The following is an 18,496-nucleotide window of genomic DNA, read 5'->3' on the forward strand; positions in this document are numbered from 1 at the left end:
TGCCTCTGGACTCCCATAGTTCTGTCTTTAATCCCCTCTTATGACACCTAGATTTGGTTTTATATTGTAATTAGTGTTGTTTTATTTTATCTTCACTACTAGAGTGAAACTTTTTGAAGATGCAAATATTGACTTTTCATCCCCCTCACAGACGCCTTGCTTAAAAGGTCACTGTATGGATAGATATTTGCCATGAACTCCCTAATCTGGCCTATTTTGTCCCTAGTCCCAAAGGGAACCATGTAAGGGTTTGTGGGCAAAAGTCCCTATCAGAAGAAATTAATAAGACAAAGCCTGAACTTGCCAGCTCAGGTGGACCAGTAACCAAATTTCTTCATGCAAAACAAAGGCTGATGTGTTGTAGCTGAAAAGAGTGGCTAGGAAGAAGGGCTCTGGGGTTGGATAAAAACCTGCTTTCATATCTTGTCTTGGTGTATCATTTATTCTCTTTAAATTTCGGATTGTACTTCAAAGAGTTGTTGTGCAGATTAAAGGAAGTCCTGTAAGTGTGAAGAGTTTAGTATAGGACATGACACATAAATGATTGTGTGTTGACTTGGGGGCAAATTTTTAGTGCTGGTGACTTTGTAACATTATGGTCCAGAGCCAAAATCATTACAGAAAAGTGTCATCTTTTAGAATATAAATGAACTGGTTATAATCCCCAGCTCAAGTGCTGTTGTTTGTTTGCTTGCCTCTTTTGCAGAAGAGCGGCGGAAAAAGCTTCAGGAGTACCTAGCAGCCAAGGGGAAACTAAAGTGCCAAAACACCAAGTGAGTTTGTCTCCCAGTTACGTAAGTTCTATCACCCTGGTTGCTAATAGCAATTTAAAGCCTTTTCAAATCTTAACCCTTTTGTTTGCTGTCACCTCAGACCAGCATCAGGAGCCTATGATTGTTCAAAAAGGGCATTTTGGTGCAGGCATGACCAGAATGTTGGCAAAGATTTAAGCATTATTCTGTGACAGTCTCCAAAGGCAGAAAGAGAAGATCTACGATGTTACCTACAATGCCAGAAGCTGTTCCTGTCCCCGCATCCTTTCCTGGGGAAGTGATTCTTGTGAAGGCAGTGTTTGGCCAAGGAGTTGAATGACCCTGGTTCTGGTGCTTCTTTCTAAGGCAGGGCCGCCAGTTACAATGCCTCCTCAGTAGCTGCACACCCACTGCCTCCAGCTTCAGAGCTCTCTTTGTGCTTTCTCTTATCACTTACTCTTGAGGTGAACAGAATAGGACTGTTTCACTTATCTCTTCTGACAACATCCTGTCATCTTAATGGTGTTATTTATCTCACTTGCCTTAGCATGGATATGTTTCCTCCCCGTGTTGCTAAATTTTTATTTTGAAAATGAATTTTTACAAAGTTAGCTTTCACTTTTTGTTTTAGTTTCTTTTTACTTGGGGTTTTTACTCGACTCTTATTTCCTTAATTAAATAAACCTAATTCACTTATTCAACAAATATTTATTTAATACCTGCAGTGTATTGGTCACTCTTGGGTCTCTGCTCTCTCAGGGCTTACATTCAAGATGGGAGGAACCAACAACCAACAGCAAGTTCTGATCAAAGTTCCTTTCCTGTTAGTCTGGCAGTTATATTTGACCCATGGAGACTGAATCTTTTTTTTTTTTTTTTGGTCTTGAATCTTTTTAAATTCTCCTCTATTTTTCTGTCCTTCTTTTCCTGTTTTCAATCTAACTGGCTAAATTTCATATGTGCCCCAGTTTTTTTTTAATTGTATTGATTTTTTCCCCTGAAAATTCACTATTTGAAGGTACTTTAAAAACAAGCAATTTTTGGAGTTCCCGTCGTGGCGCAGTGGTTAACGAATCCAACTAGGAACCATGAGGTTGCGGGTTTGGTCCCTGCCCTTGCTCAGTGGGTTAACTATCCAGCTTTGCTGTGAGCTGTGGTGTAGGTTGCAGACGCGGCTCGGCATTGCTGTGGCTCTGGCGTAGGCTGGCAGCTACAGCTCCGATTTGACCCCTAGCCTGGGAACCTCCATATGCCACGGGAGCGGCCCAAGAAATAGCAACAACAACAAAAGACAAAAAAAAAAAAAAAACAAGCAATTTTTTTAAAAAAGAAAAAAAGAAGAAGAAGAAAAAGAGCTGTTTTGTGGTATAGTGGGTTAAGGATCTGGCATTGTCACTGCAGCAGCTCAGGTCCCTGCTGTGGTGCAGGTTCAATGGCCTTCTGTGTGCTGCAGACATGACCAAAAAATAAAATTAAATAAATAAATACAAGCAAGGTTGGGTTTTTGTTTTTGTTTTTTGTTTTTTGTTTTTGCTTTTTAGGTCCACACCCTTAGCATATGGAAGTTCCCAGGCTGGGGGCTCAAATCAGAGCTGCAGCTGCCGGCCTACACCACAGCCACAGCAATGCCAGATCCGAGCCAAGTCTGCAGCCTACCCCACAGCTCACCACAATGCTGGATCCCCCACCCACTGAGCAAGGCCAGGGATTGAACCCACATCCTCATGGATTCATTTCTGCTGCACCACAATGAGAACTCCCACAAGCAAGTTTTTTAAAGAAGCAGTTAATTATTTTATTTGGCATTGTGTCTCTAATGCCTGGCACATTGCAGCATTCAGGAAATGATGTTTGAATAAGTAAGAAAAGGTTATATGAAGAAAACACATATTTCGTTAATACTGTTAGGATATTACGTTTATGCATAGGACATCTCTGAAAGGATCACAGAAAAAAATGGGTAAGTGTGGCTGTGGTCTCCGAAGAATAGAATAATAGGTTGAAGGAAGGGATCATAAAGGGACATTATTGACTATAATTTTTAAATTTTTTACTATATATGGAAATACAAATGATTTGAAATTCTAATAGTTTTTAATCACCATAATTCCCAAACCTTGCTGATCCTTCTATACTAAGAATTCTTCTTATTTCATCTTTTATAGGCCTTATCTAAGAGCCAAGAATAATTGCCCAACTCTTCCACCTTCTAAATCTGTAAGTAGAAATTAGTCTTTTTAAAAATATCCTTTGGATGATTCACAATAAGAACAATAAAAAATGTTAGTGACCTAAAGATTGTGGTCTAATTCCTTCCCTCTTCGGTAAGCAGTAATAAGCACTCATGGAGACATCAGAGGATGATGTAAATGTTGGGCTCGAGGAGTAAGCCAGCACATGGGTACCATCCATCCATCTGCCTCTCACTCCTAACCTCCCCTGTTGTACCCATAGGCAACACCACACATGGGCAGACTATCCTAGTGTGGACATCTCTTTGCCCTTAATGCCAGGTGGTCCTAGTCACAGGCTTCCTTTACACCTTCACAAAGCTTGCATAGTTGCACATACAGACTTGCTACTAAGATGTGAGATGCTTATTGAGAGCGCTTCCAAAGTAGCTCAGGCGTCCCAGCATCTAGCGCCTATCCATACCCCGATCTCCAGGACAACACAAAGTCACTTGAGTGACACTGTGACCTTTACAAAGGCAGTGTTGTTTTTTAAAAGTTAGTGTAGCAGTACAAAGTTCTAGAAGGAAGTAAACATAAGTTTATTATGTATGTATGTATCTTTCCCAAGTTGCTAGAAGGATACCTCATTGGAACATAATGGGCATTCAGCAAGTACTTTTTTGATTGAGCCAATTTTTTTTTCTTTTTTTTTCTTTTTAGGGCCGCTCCTGCGGCATATGGAGGTTCCCAGACTAGGGGTCTAATCAGAGCTGTAGCCACTTGCCTACATCACAGCCAGAGCAACGGCAGATCTGAGCTGCATCTGCTACCTACACCACAGCTCACGGCAACACCGGATCCTTAACCACTGAGCAAGGCCAGGGATTGAACCCACAACTTCATGGTTAAACTAGTCGGATTCATTTCCACTGCGCCACAACAGGAACTCCCAAATTTATTTTTTAAACAGCAATTTTTGTGTGTTCATTGCATCTCTGCTTAATTCTATCACACTAAAAGATTCCAATATATTTGATAGGAACTCAGGTTATAAAAATCATCTGTTAGACTTTATTGTCTCAGAATTCAATTTCCTTAAATTATAAATAAAAAAACTTTCTTTTAAAAATAGTGGACTATTGTTATGAATTTTCTTTTTTAAATCTTTCTTTGTCTTTTTAGACTATTAGACCCCAAAAGGATGTCACCAACCATGATGCTTTGCCTGCCAAAGCTGCAAGACCCATCAGCAGTAAACTTCAGTCCAGACCTGCCAATATCACAGAGTCCCAGAGGCCAAAGCTGGAGCCACCCAAACTTCTGGGCAAAAGGCTGACTGCAGGATGTGTTTCTTCCAACCCAACCTGTAAGCCTTCCAGGAGCAGTCAACAGCAGCATGCATTCAGATCATCTACTACTGGAGAACTGTCAAGAAAAACCGTGCAGCTGCTTAACACACAGGAATTAAAAACTACAAAGCAGCAGGTAACAGATCAAGGAATTGCTAAATATACAGACTCTGTGGACAATACCCAGGTTGAAAATGAATCCTCGGATAGCTGTCTGAAAGAGATGAACAAAGAGAACTTGCCCCAAACCTTACCAGACTCAGAGAGGAAGCCAGATCCTGAATTAAGGACTTTAAGTAAGCCAGAAGCTAATCAAAGCAAGAGAAGTTTAGTTCCTACTAAACAATCCCTGGGCAAAAGGTCAGTGAATAGTGCTGTTCTGAAAGAAAGAGCTAATAAACAATTTGTTGGAAAAACACAAATCAGGATTCCCCCAGTGACATCACAGCAACACTGTAGAAGAGCAGATCTTTCAAGACCAGAGGGGAAGACCCCAAAAACAGTTCCCTCTCACTATGTTCAGACACTTAATAGGACTCAAGCATCAAAGAAACTGATGGCTAAGGACATAAAGAATATGAAGGTTAATAGGGGTAAATACGAAAGGCCAAACGAAACTAAGTTACAGTCATGCCCCATGACTGAACAGAAGGAAAAACCTAACAAACCCAGAACATACCCCAGTGTGCTTCAAGGATGCAACAACAGACATCCAAACATTAAGCAAGATCATAAACCCACTCAAGCTTGTGTTAGACCTCGGACATCGTATGTACTGCAAAAATCAAAAACTGTAAACCAAAGGCCTAATTTGACACTTGGCAGGTTTAATTCAGTTGTTCCAAGCACCCCTAGCATAAAAGCAAATGGAACTAATGGAAATAAATACAACAACAGCTGTCAACAAAAAACATGGACTTTGGACTCCAAATCGAAAAGGGCGCTTCCCCAGAACTGCTTTCTAAACAAGACAGCTCCCAGAATTCAAGCTGGTGGCACAACTATAAATGGAAGAAGAGTCCCAAATGGGACCCAACCTAATCCAAATGTTAAGAAGACCACAGCAGAGGATAGAAGGTACTTTACTTTAATTCCAAAATTTTGCAAATTAAGATAATGAGGCAAATTGACCATCAGTAATGCTAAAGTCAGGAAATAGGCCAGAGATAATGACTCCTGAGTGATTTTTAGCTGTAACCCTGAAAAAAAGATCTGAAACAAATATAACAAATGGTAAGACTTAATAGAGCTGAATGGTACATGCGTGTGTTACAGATTATTTTCTGTATGCTTGAAATAATTTATTCTTTAAAAAGAAATTGAGACAGAATGGTTGAATAAGCAGTAGGGATTGTGGATGTAGACTACTCATTCCCCTTCAGGGACTGAAGAGCAACAGAAGAGGCAGGGAGTGAACTTACATAGCTAGGAAGTGGGAAGACAGCACTTCCTTGTCAAGCCGACTAGTGCGTAAAACCAGAAAAGTTATCCAGGAGGAAGGAACAGGAAACTGCCATGAGTCTGAGCAGGCCAACTTTTGGGAAGGAAGCTAAGGCAGAGAGGAGTAATCAGTTCACATACAGAGTTCGAAGGTTAGAAATCAGGATCACAGGCTGCTGGGATAAATAGTAACATACGTGATGCTTGAAACGGAGCCAAAGGACTTCATACACTTTCCACACAGCACCAGACCTGGTCTCATGATGTGAACCTCCCGGGAGACGCAGCTATATACTCCTGCTTGTAGTAGAAAAAGAGGCGATTCCTGGCAAGGGGGGAAAGGACCATGTAAAATCAGGTGTTAGCTAAAAGGTATAGCAGGGGGAAGTCAGTGCAAGATTTATTCTCAGACTACATTCTTGAACAAGACTGACAAGCTCTCTGTCCTCCTGAAGAGCCAGAAGATAAACAATTCAGGGTGATGTGATTGAGAGAGTGAGGCTGGGATGACTTCTTTAGATAGGAAGTCAGGGGAGGTACTTTCAGCAGTGACATCTAGTCTAGGAAAAGGACAGTGACAAGAAGGATGAGTCTTACGATGCAAAGGCCTTCAACTGATGGACGAGAAGATAAGGGTCCCTACCCTGGAGCTCGAGGTCTAGGCCAGATAAGAGACAATGAATCATAAGGCAGTTGGATTATGGTTGGGCCATGTTTGGTGACAGAAGTCTATGAAAAGGGACAGATCACTCTCAGTCCTCGAATGTTCCTTCAGCACCTCATGTGACAGACACTGGGGGATATAGTGGTCAACACACTGCCCCAGCCTGCTCTGGTGGGACGCTTTTTCATATATATACATACTCATAGAAAGTACTAGAATAATAAAGCCATGACATTCAGATCCTGGGAATAAGTTGGCTTTAGAAAAGGCACGTTCCCTCTTCATTTATGATTAGAAGAAAGTCCAAGGAGATAAGTAGAATGACAACGACAAAGGGGAAACATGCCAATGGCTCCACTTCTATCATGAAGCAGGTATTTAGAGTGAAGGTAAAGGGGAAAAAGTTGGGACTGAAATAAACACCATACACTCTGTGCTTGGGGCTCTAGGGAGAAACAAGAGGGTTAGTCGCTATTGATTTTCCAGAAGAAGCAAAACTATAAAGCCAGCGAACAGATCAGTGATTGCTGGGAGCTGGGCGCCGGTGGGAAGGTTGAGCACCAAGAAATGGGAATTTTTGAGGGTGTTATATCTCGACTGCAGTAATAGTCACATGATTTCATGCACTTGTCAAAACTCAGAGAACTGTACACCAAAAAAAGGCGAATTTTACTGTATGTTATCAAATACGTGTGTATTCCAGATGCTGTGCTAGGGACAACAAGGTGTCTGTCTTCATAGACTTCATTCCAGTGGAGAAGATAGAAAATCAACAGGTTGATTAAATATGATAGAAAATTACAGAAAATTACCTCTTCAAGGAGGTATCATTTGAGCAAGGAATTGAAGACTGATGATTCAAGGCCCTGAGACAGGAATGAGCTTGGGTCAAGTAAGTGAAAGGAGGCCAGAGCTCCAGGAGGGCAAGGGAGTGAGAGGGACAGTGATGTGATGTGAGGTTGGGGAAGTAGCAGGAGCCATATTGCCCTGCACCTCCCAGCTGAGGAGAGCATTTTGAATTTTATTCCAAGAGCCATGGGAAGTTCCTGGCAGTGACTCCGGTTTATCTTGCCATTTTCAAGATCACTCTAGCTGCTGTGCACAGATTGAATTTGAAAAGGGTTAGAGCAGAAACAAGGCAATGAGTTAGGAGGCTGCTACAGCATTTCAGGCAAAAGATGATAGTGATCTGGACTTGAGTGTGGTAGTGGAGACGGAGGCAATGCTGACTGTACAATGGTGTGTCCTATGTAGGGGAAGAAAGGGCTGCTCAAGACAATTTCTAGTGTCAGGCCCTAGCAGCTGGGTAGATTGGTGTAGTATTTGCCAATGTAAGGGAAAGCTATTTGGGAAAAGACTTGGAGATGAAAATCAAGAGCCTTGTTTTGGACAATATTAAATTTGAAATGCCTTCCAGACATCAAATAAAAGATATCAGCTAGGCAGTGGGTTTTATAAGTTGGGAGCACTAGAGGCAGATCAGGGCTGAAATGTACATCTGTGAGTCCTAAACAAATTGTAATTTTAAAAAGCTAAGAAAAAATAAAAGGAGTTCCCATTATGGCTTAGTGGGTTAAGAACCTAACTAGTATCCATGAGGATGCGGGTTCAATCCCTGGCCTCACTCAGTGGGTTAGGAATCCGGTGTTGCCATGAGTTGTGTAGTTTGCAGATGTGGCTTGGCTCTGGTGTTACCGCAGCTCTGATTCAACCCCAAACCTGAGAATTTCCATATGCAGCCCTAAAGCTTAAGGAGCCTCCATTTGAACACTTGTGTCCTCATGTCTTGGTGCCTCTCTCAACCGTTGGCTGTTGATAGCTCAAAAACAAGAGTGAAGAGTATGAACCATGTGGGGAGAGCAAGGACTAGGACTTGGTACCATCAGAGACTAGATACTTAAGGAAAGAGCCCTAAAATTATTACTCCTGCCAGGGGAAGAGGGGGTCATGTGTGGTCAGAAAGAGGGCTAAGAAACTGGGCGAAGTGGGTCACTTTGAGTGGCCAAAACCCTACTGAGGGCAGAATAGTACAGGTTTTTTGGGGGGTTTTTGTTTTGTTTTGTGTCTTTTCCAGGGACACACCTGTGGCATATGGAGGTTCCCAGGCTAGGGGTCGAATCGGAGCTGTAGCTGCTGGCCTACACCACAGCCACAGCAACTCGGGATCCGAGCTGCATCTGCAACCTACACCACAGCTCGCGGAAACACCAGATTCTTAACCCACTGAGCAAGGCCAGGGATCAAACCCACAACCTCATGGTTCCTAGTCGGATTCGTTAACTGCTGAGCCACAACGGGAACTCCACAGAATAATACAGGTTTAATTGGTCTAGCTGAGTGGCAGTTGGAAAGCTTACAGTAAGAAAGGGAGTGCTGAGTTAGTGACCGCAGAGATGGAGGGGTGTCTTAGGAAAGCTATTGTCAGAGGTTGCATACAAGTAAAATAAAAATTTTCAGGCAAAAATATTGAAGAATAATCAGGAATTTAAGGAATTTGAAGATTGAGATGCTAACCACTGTAATCCTAGTAATCTGCCTTCTGAAGGGTAGAGGCAACCAGTGCTGCCAGTACTGACTGGTAAATTGTTTTTAATTCCTTTCTCCTGACTTTATAGTTGAAGGTGTTTCATGATAATCTATGCATATCATCTTTAGAGGCTTATCTATGTGCCAAGAAAAACCCCTAAAACCATTCCCCCCTTTAATTACATAACAGGAAACAATTGGAAGAATGGCAGAAATCTAAGGGGAAAATCTATAAACGGCCTCCTATGGAGCTTAAAACCAAAAGAAAAATTATAGAGGAAATGAATATTTCATTCTGGAAGAGTATGGAAAAAGAAGAGGAGGAAAAGAAAGCACAGCTTGAACTGTCCAATAAAATCAACAACACTCTGACAGAGTGCCTGCAGCTCATCGAAGGGGTGAGTGAAACAGTTAAGTTCACAAAGCTCTGCCTAGTCTTAGAGTTTTAAACATTTTTCCTAAATAGAGTATGGGGGAGATAACCTCTGTCTAAGCAGATATTTAGCTCCTCTTTTTAATGTAGAAGAATGACAGTGATAATAATGACCTGACGTGTACTGAAGTAATGGCGCTTGTATGCCAGGCACTTTAATTTTATTATCTCATAAAGTATCATAACTATTACTACACCCACTTTTTTTTTTCTTTTTAGGGCCGCACCTGCGGCATATGGAGGTTCCCAGGCTAGGGGTCCAATCGGAGCTGTAGCTGCTGGCCTGCACCACAGCCACGGCAACACCAGATCCTTAACCCACTGAGCAAGGCCACGGATCGAACCTGCATCCTCATGGATGCTAGTCAGATTCATTAACCACTGAGCCACGATGGGAACTCCTACACCCACTTTACAAAAGACACTGAGGCACAGAGAAGTTGGGAAATAAACCCACGCAGTCTGGATCCAGAGGAAACTGAAAAGGAATTTTGCCTTCATGTATCAAGGTCCAAAGAGTAAACACTTGACCTTTGGATATGAAGCTGAAGTCGAATGGCAAGCTCCCATGTAAAAGTAGATTATCCTAAAGACTCTTGGTAGCTATAAATGGCATCTAAATTGTATCTTGGACTTTGCAGATAAGGATAAAGTAAATAGTAAGTAAGGAGAATGATCCTTAGGAGGTTCCTTGAAGGAATAGTATATTAATTTAAAAATTGCATGGACTTTATTATTATTAATAAAAATAATTGGATACTAAGGTCCTTGCCTGAAGCAAACTCAATTTGTTGGTAGTCTTGGACATCAACTTGGACATCAAAAAAAAGGAAACCTTTAGAATTCCTGTCGTGGCTCAGGGGTAACGAACCCAACTAGGATCCGTGAGAATGTGGGTTCAATCCCTGGACTCACTCAGTGGGTCAAGGACCCAGCGCTGCCATGAGCTGTGGTGTAGGTCACAGACTGGGCTTGGATCCTGCATTGCTGTGGCTGTGGTGTAGGCTGGCAGCTATAGACCCAATTTGACCCCTGGCCTAGGAACTTCCATATGCCACAGGTGTGGCCCTAAAAAAAGGAAACCTTCGGATTAGGTCTACTCTGAGCAGTTTTTTTCGTATGATTCAGTTAAACATTAACTACTACTCTTGTATGTGCTTGCTCTTTCTTTTGTTTTCATTGTGTTAAAAAAATACATGAATGCATTTTTTTATTAAAGACATTTCAAACAATACAAATAAATCACTTCCAGGACATACACACATGTGCGTGCACACACAACTTATGAGTACCAGGCTTTTCCTTGGAGGTTACCGCAATTGCCCATTATCATTCCAGACAGTTTTTAATGCATGTATGTAACAGTGTAGGTATGTAGAAAAATGGGTATATGGTTTTGTGAGTTGCAGTTATTTCACATTTTTATGTATGTTCTTTGGTTGTCTTGCGTTTTTCTAGTGTCAGTGTTATGCTGCCTTTGTCAAATGAGTTGGCTATTTTCCTTTTTTCTTCTACTCTGAAAATAGTTTATTTGCAGATGAGATTCACGAGAATTATTTGGTTCTTTGAAGGTTTGGTAGGAACTTGCCTATAAAGTCATCGGGACTTTGGAGGATAATTTTGCATATATTTTTAAAATTTTTTCTGTGGCCATTGGTCTATTAGGTTTTGTATTTCCGTGATTTACGGAATCCCAATAGATTTATAGAATTCCACAAAACAAAGCTGAGCAGAGACCATAACTTAATAAATAACTGACATGTTCCTGTTCGTTTTTAAATAGTTTGAAATTTCCATTTTGAGTTCTCAAAAGTTTTCTTAGAGAGTATCTTTTAACTTAAAGAGATGTAGTTGGTTTTACTAGTTTTGTATTTCTGTCAACTTTTACTTTCCATCTTGGTACACCTGCTTTGTTGTTCTTCCAATTTGCTAAAAATCTTTTTCTGTCCCTTTATTTTTAAAAGTATCTCTCATATGAATACACGCAGTTGAATTTCTTTTGCCATATCTGGAACTCTCTACTTTTAAAAAAGCACATTTAGCCCATACACATTTATTGTAATTACACATATATTTAACTTTATCTCTGCCATTCTATTTTGTGACTCAATTTATATGAATCATTTAGGGGTTTATTTTAACTCATCTCTTTGATCCAGTTTTATTTATTCCATAAAGAAACCAGGTACATTGAAATCACAAAAGAAAGTGGTAAGTGTGTGTTCAGACATAGTATGCAAGTTATATATCATATTCTTCTTGCAATTACTTTCATTTCAAGTCTTCCACTTGAATTCTAAAGATTGTTCACTAGTAACTTTATGGGTTTTGAATGATAAACTTTCTGAGTTCTGCTGCTTATAAAAATGTTGTTATTTTACCTTCATGCTGGATCCACACGTTAGCTGGGGGAAATTTCTAAATTCAAATGGTTTTTCCTGGAAATTTTAAAATTTCTGTTTCATTTTCTCTCTTGCCTCTGGAATTGTTGGTTTATTAAAGTCTCATGTCAGGGGTTCCCACTGTGGCACAACAGGATCCAATGTGTCGCTGGAGCCCTGGGACGCAGGTTCAATCCCCAGCCCAGCAGAGTGGGTTAAGGATCCTGCATTGCCACAGCTGCAGCGTAGGTCAACCTGATGCCTGGCCCGGGAACTCCATATGCTACAGGACAGCCAAAAAAATAAGTCTCATGTCAATCTAATTCTCATTCCTCAGTAAGTAATCCTTTTTTTTTCCCTCATGGGAAGCACTTGAGATTTTCTTTTTATCCTTGGTTTTCTAAGTATGGTTCTTTTTTCATTCATCTTGCTTGGCTCTCTCTGAGGACCTTTCAGTCTGAATACTTGTTTCTTTGTTCAGTCCTTGGAAATTTTCTTCTACAGCTGCTTTGAATGTGTGTTCAGCTTTGTTCTTTCTCTTTTTCTTTCTAGAAATTCCCTTGGATAGATATTGGAATCCTTGAGTAATAGATGGATCCTCCAGAACTCTTAGCTTTTCTTTCATACTCTTCATGTCTTTGTTATATCGCACTGGGTTCTAGAAGAATTCCACAGCTGAATATTCAGCTCACTGATTTGTTCCTCTGCAGTGTCCATGCCCTTTGTGCTGCTCTTCTATTGATCCTTTTGCATAACATCCCTATTGGTTTTATGATAGCATTAGTCTCATCACTCTGAAGATATCAACTGCAGTACTCTTAAAATTTATTCCTCTTTGCTCCCTCACTGTTTGCTCCAGGGTTTATTTTTCCGGTTGAGTTTTAGGCCTCTTTCAGGTAGTCTTGGCTTTTCAAACATGAGTAATTCTTGACTGTGACCTGACCCTCATGTCTGTGCCACCTTGGGAGGAATAAGAGGCTGGCTGAGTGCTTCAGTACCTGGGATTCTGGGCATGGTGTCTCCTATGTTCTTTCTGGGTCCATGTCACTGCCCTGCTCTTGGTACAAGCCAGAAGGGATCAAATCAATCAAGCCATTTTAAGATTCCTTTTTGTGGGATTTAACCCTGTTTATATATACCTACATGGATCATCAACACACACACACAGCTTTATGTTCCTTGCATACCTATTCAATCCTTCCTACTTCTATTAGAGTCAAATAGAAATTCTGATCACCATTCAGTGTTCGCCTTATTATGAATATGTAAGAAATATATGAATGTTGATTACTCTAGGGTTTTGTTTGGTTTAGTTTTGGTTTTGTATAAAAATATAGAACATGTTTCTTACTTTCAACTGTGATAATTATTTTTCATTTGATCTCTTAACTCTTAAAACTTAATGAACAGCAAAAAAAAAATTATGATCGGCATCAAAACTCATTGAAATATTCTTTTTTTTTTCTTTTTGGCCACACTCACAGCATGTGGAAGTTCTCAGGGCAAGGATCAAACACATGCCATGGCACTGACAATGCCAGATCCTTAACTCATTGATGCATAAGGGAACTCTGACATGTACTTCTTATTTATTTTGGGTGGGGGGGTTGTTCTTTTTCCTTTTTTTTCTAACTCAATGAGTTTATCATCACAACTCAGTTTTTCAACATTTCCATCCCAAACCCCCAGCCCATCCCTCCCCCCAAAAATGTACTTTTTAAATGAATGCATTTTATTATATATAAACTGTACTTCAGTAAAGTGGAATGTTTTTTTATTCAAAAAAATACTGTATAGACTAATTTCTGCATATCTGCTGTGATAAATAGTAGGACATGTGAGAATAACAACAAAACATAATAATTACCTCTAGGTATCTTTCTTTTTTCCAGGGTGTACGTTCTAATGAAATATCTGCCATATTGTCCAGTATTCCTGAGGCTGAAAAATTTGCTAAATTCTGGATCTGCAAAGCAAAGTTGTTGGCAAATAAAGGCACCTTTGATGTTATTGGGCTGTACGAAGAGGCCATTAGAAATGGGGCCACAGTAAGTATCTGTGTGGGTGGGTGCCTTCTTAAAAATTCTCTTTCATGTGAGTTCTCTGTTATTTGCAAAATGGGAGTTATATAATGTAATGTTAAAAGTTCTGAGAGTTCCCATTGTGGCCCAGTAGTAACAAATCCAACCAGTGTCCATGAGGATAAGGGTTCGATCCCTGGCCTCACTTAGTAGATTAAGGATCCAGCGTTGCCGTGAGCTGTGGTGTAGGTTGTAGACTCAGCTTGGATCCTGCGTTGCTGTGGCTGTGACGTAGGCTGGCAGCTGAGGCTCCAATTCAACCCCTAGCCTGGGAATTTCCATATGCTGTGGCCCTAAAAAGCCAAAAAAAAAAAAAAAAAAAAAAAGTTCTAATTCACAAGAGTTCCCCTTGTGGCTCAGCGTAATGAATCCGACTGGTATCCATGAGGCCTGGGGTTTGATCTCTGACCTCTCTCAGTGGGTTGAGGATCTAGCATTGCTGTGAGCTGTGGTGTAGGTCAGCAGCTACAGCTATGATTTGACCCCTAGCCTGGGAACTTTCATATTTATCAAATAAATAAATAAATAAATGTTCTAATTCACTTCATAAAGTTATACATGAAATATGAAATACAATATGTTCTTTATGAACATTTTGATTAAAATATTTATTTTGTAGAAAACAATGTTACGTGTAAGCCAATAGGATCACTCTCTTGCCAAGAGACTGTCTCACTTTACTTTCATTGTAGAAGTCTACACTTATGGAAAATAGCAGTATAGGAAATTATAATGTAACATCAATATCCAGTACTTAGAAAGTCATATCTCACCATAAAGAACCTGAAAATATATGAAGCCCAACATATCAATATCCATAAATCAATAACTCAGAGCCATCACATGAAATAAGTTTTAATTCTAAAACCTAGCAAAACCACTGACTCTTGGAGTTCCCGTCGTGACGCAGTGGTTAACGAATCCGACTAGGAACCATGAGGTTGCGGGTTCGGTCCCTGCCCTTGCTCAGTGGGTCAAGGTTCCGGCGTTGCCGTGAGCTGTGGTGTAGGTCACAGACGCGGCTCGGATCCTGCGTTGCTGTGGCTCTGGCGTAGGCTGGCAGCTACAGCTCCGATTCGACCTCTAGCCCGGGAACCTCCATATGCCTCAGGAGCGGCCCAAGAAATGGCAAAAAGACAAAAAAAAAAAAAAAAAAAAAAAAAAAAACACTGACTCTATATATCGTTTTTTTAACAAAGCCTGTGTCAAATAGTTTTATAACTCTTTTCCCTTTAATATCACTTTCCATGTTATCAGATAGTCTACCTAACCTTTTTCCATGGTTGTTCAAAACAGTTGTACATGGACATAGTTTAAACAAATAGTTTGATATGCTTTGTTCCATAAGGCCTCGGTTTCCCTCTCCTCCCATTTCCTGCTTCTCAGAGCAAACTGAGTATTTTGTTACCTTGATAGTTTCAAATAACATGAGAGGAGGCTTTACCCCAGGGCCATCTGGCTGAAGAATCCTCAATATCAATGTCTTCAGGTCTTTCCTTTAAGACTGGTCAGATTCTCTGAAGAGAGCTCATCTGACCTCCTTCCTGGGAACTAGAAACTAGGCTACCAGTGTTACAGAGAGGAGAACTGGGGAGCTTGACCTTCAGCATGGAAACTTCCATCTATCCCTTTTTTCAGTAAGCACTCCCACCCTCAGTCGTGCATGCTCTCCCCCAGAGACTTGGAGGGTACATGCCCGGTTTTCTGCCAGGACAAAGGTGGGCAGGGCCCAGTTCCAGGCTGCGTGGAATTCAAGGATGCAGGGTATATTGGGAGACCTGGCTGCCTTTTGATAGACATTCAAGAGTCCTCCTGATTTTCACCCCAGCATCCACTCCCGAGCCTTCCAGAGACTCTGGGGTGGAATCAGATTGTTTCTTAGCCACACTGCTGGCTCAGAACTTGATGTTTAAGTTGGCCAAACTGGTTACCTCTTCCTTCTATATTCTAGCTTCCAAAATTTTGTTGCTATTTCTTCTGTTTGTGGGTTTTGCCTCCTTGTAATCCCTTTATTAACATTTCAGTAGAGTTTCAAGAGGGATTAGAAATAAATGTGTATTCAATTTATCATCTTTAACTAGAAGCCTGTAAAATATAAAATATACCTGATGAATGTTTTATACAATTAAGACTCTTCGCAATGTATTCTATACATTTATTCCTATTTCCTTAAGCTTACATACAGCATTTCAGATTTTGTAAAAATGTGTAGATCGTTCTGCTTTTATCCTCTATTGTCCGGTTACATTGGTTATTTATTTGATGCAGGGTCCCAGGTCAGGAAGACCAGCCTCAGAATGTTAAATTCCTAGGAGAACGTACAATTCATTTATGAGGTTCTGCTTCATGGCATGGTTTACATACTTTAAAAAAGAAGCCCATCTCAGATAATTTTATCAGAAAAACTAAAGGTTATTTTGGGGTGATGGGATTATGGGTTACTTCCCTTATTAAGTTTGACCTCTTGTTCAGTTTTCTGTAATGAGATATGTGACTTTTATGATGAAAACAAAAATTCAGTTAAGACAACACTAAAAACATATGCCAAGTCTTTTGGCATAAACGGCTAGCTTTACACCTTTGAGTGAGAATCTTTATGCAGGAAAATGTCTTCAATGGGATCATATAAGTCAATAAGAAAATTAACTTGATTTAGAGAAAGAGTATTATAGATAACTTTCCATAAATATATCTCTTCATTAAAGTTAAGCATGCCAGCGTTTAACCAATATTTTCTTTGTTCCTTCACTTTTCCTGTAAAGCTAAAACTAAAAGCTTTTAAATGTTATTTATAGTTAGACAGAAGAGAAAAAAGAAAGCATTTTTTATATAAAAAGTCTATCTCGTTAAAAATATCATAAGTTACTTAGATAATTTTTTTCCATGAATGTTTTTAATGCTGTTCATATATTTTCTTCCTTCCAGCCAATACAAGAATTGCGGGAAGTTGTTCTTAGTATCTTGCAAGATCCAAACAGAACCACAGAAGGTATTGCTATTTTGTTTTTGTTTTTGTTTTTCTATTTTGTATTTAAATTCATTCCCTCCATCCACTCAAGTAAAAGTCATTAAGAAACACATAGCAGGAAAACAAAGAATTATAAGTCCCCTGAAATGCCTCTCACTTCTTGGTTTCCATGCCCTGGCCCTTCCAGCCTTGATCATTAGCTGATGTATTTCTGCTCAACACCAAACAAAGCTTTTCACCAGAGCAGCCTGGACTAGGGTGTCTTGCTTCCCTGGAGAGAAGGTGAGAGAAGACAGAAGCGACTGAGACAAATGGGAGAAATGCTTTGGTCTAAGTTACCTGTTTCATCATAACTAACAAGCCCACCAACACTTAGGCATCCAAATTTATGCTATACCTTTAAACAATAGCCATCTCGGGAATCGTCTCACGTAGCTAACCATGGCTGTCATTGGTCAGACCCTTTAGACCTTGTCTATGAAAATACTATGCCAAATACACTGAGTGACACATTTATATAGTTGCTTATAATATTTGTTATATGAATGGAAAGAAACAGCAAGCTACCTTGAAAAAATGAAATGAATTATTTTCATGATCTTACAAAGTGACAAATCTTTTTCCTTTAAGAGTAGATTGAACTTTGGGGGACAGCCAAGTCATGTGGCATTACAGCTAACTAACCCTTTACTTTTGAGAATAAGGTCATAGAGTGGTACTCTTACTGAGAATGATATTTGTTTGTAATACATGGCAGTGTTCTTCAAAGGGCTAAAAAGAGGAGACAGGAATCCTTGCCTTTCCCACCTCTTGGCCCCTTTTGGCCTCTCTTGGGGTCTCAGCCTCCAGCCATAGTATCTGCTTGTCCCAGTCTAATTTCCTTCCCTTCATTCTAGTTGTTGTGGTTGGACTATTTTAACACCAGACCTTTCTTCACCTGCTGTCCCAGGTGACAGTCGTAAGGTCATCTCTGGGGAGGGAGGGGTCAAGTGAGTTAACCCTACGAAGTCAGGAAAATTTATACAAGGTGTGATGTAAGGGTAGGAGGCCAATGGTTAGTCACTAAGGGACCTCCCTTGAGTGCAAATTAGCGATTGAGGATGAGCTCAGGATGTTGAATGTGTATCAAGAATCCATTCTCACAGGCCCAGAGGCTGTCTGGAGGGCTGGTTAGGAGGATGACCTGATGGAGCAGGGTACTACTCTAGGGCAGGAAAAACTAGTTATAAGTCCCCTTCCAAATCAATTACTCTTTATTTAGTATATGGGATCCATGAAGATCACTGGGAAATCTTTGTATATATTGCTTTTTACATTTTATTGATTTTTTTTTTTAGCTTGTGTATTAAATCTTACTTTTCATTTTAACCTTGTATACACAGGAATTACCTCTAACTCTTTAATTGCTGAAACTAATAGAACATCAATAGATGAGCTGGCAGAGAAAACGGAATCTGGAAAGTCTTGTCTTTCCCCAAAAGAGGGGGAACAGGTTACAGCCACACCTCAGATCACCACATCAGAACAGGCTCCTCATCCTGGTATCAAATTACAGATCGCGCCCATCCCTAGGTAAGCCGACTCTAAAGCAGGCTTTGTGTTCACAAGTCTGATTCAAGTCTAGTCCTCAGCTTCTTCTCCGCAGATCCAGGATACCAGCAGACTGATGAAAGCTTGTGCCTCGTGCAGCGAGGCCTAGGTGATCTAATCCATCTTTGGTGTTGCAGG

At 40.3% G+C, this 18,496-nt stretch overlaps 1 protein-coding gene across 2 annotated transcripts in view; it reads left to right on the forward strand.

Annotated features, from left to right (window-relative positions):
- The window catches only part of CKAP2L (cytoskeleton associated protein 2 like), a 36,470-nt gene that overhangs the window by 15,205 nt on the left and 2,769 nt on the right, over positions 1–18,496 (forward strand). For both annotated transcript variants that reach the window (XM_021087021.1, XM_021087020.1), the window contains exons 3-9: positions 707–773; positions 2,918–2,969; positions 4,109–5,352; positions 9,096–9,303; positions 13,612–13,767; positions 16,726–16,789; positions 18,151–18,340. In XM_021087021.1, coding sequence (XP_020942680.1) covers positions 707–773; positions 2,918–2,969; positions 4,109–5,352; positions 9,096–9,303; positions 13,612–13,767; positions 16,726–16,789; positions 18,151–18,340 — 1,981 coding nt within the window. The remainder of the gene's footprint in view (positions 1–706; positions 774–2,917; positions 2,970–4,108; positions 5,353–9,095; positions 9,304–13,611; positions 13,768–16,725; positions 16,790–18,150; positions 18,341–18,496) is intronic.

This window comes from Sus scrofa, chromosome 3 (assembly GCF_000003025.6).
Source record: "Sus scrofa isolate TJ Tabasco breed Duroc chromosome 3, Sscrofa11.1, whole genome shotgun sequence".
Classification (NCBI taxonomy): Eukaryota; Metazoa; Chordata; class Mammalia; order Artiodactyla; family Suidae; genus Sus; species Sus scrofa.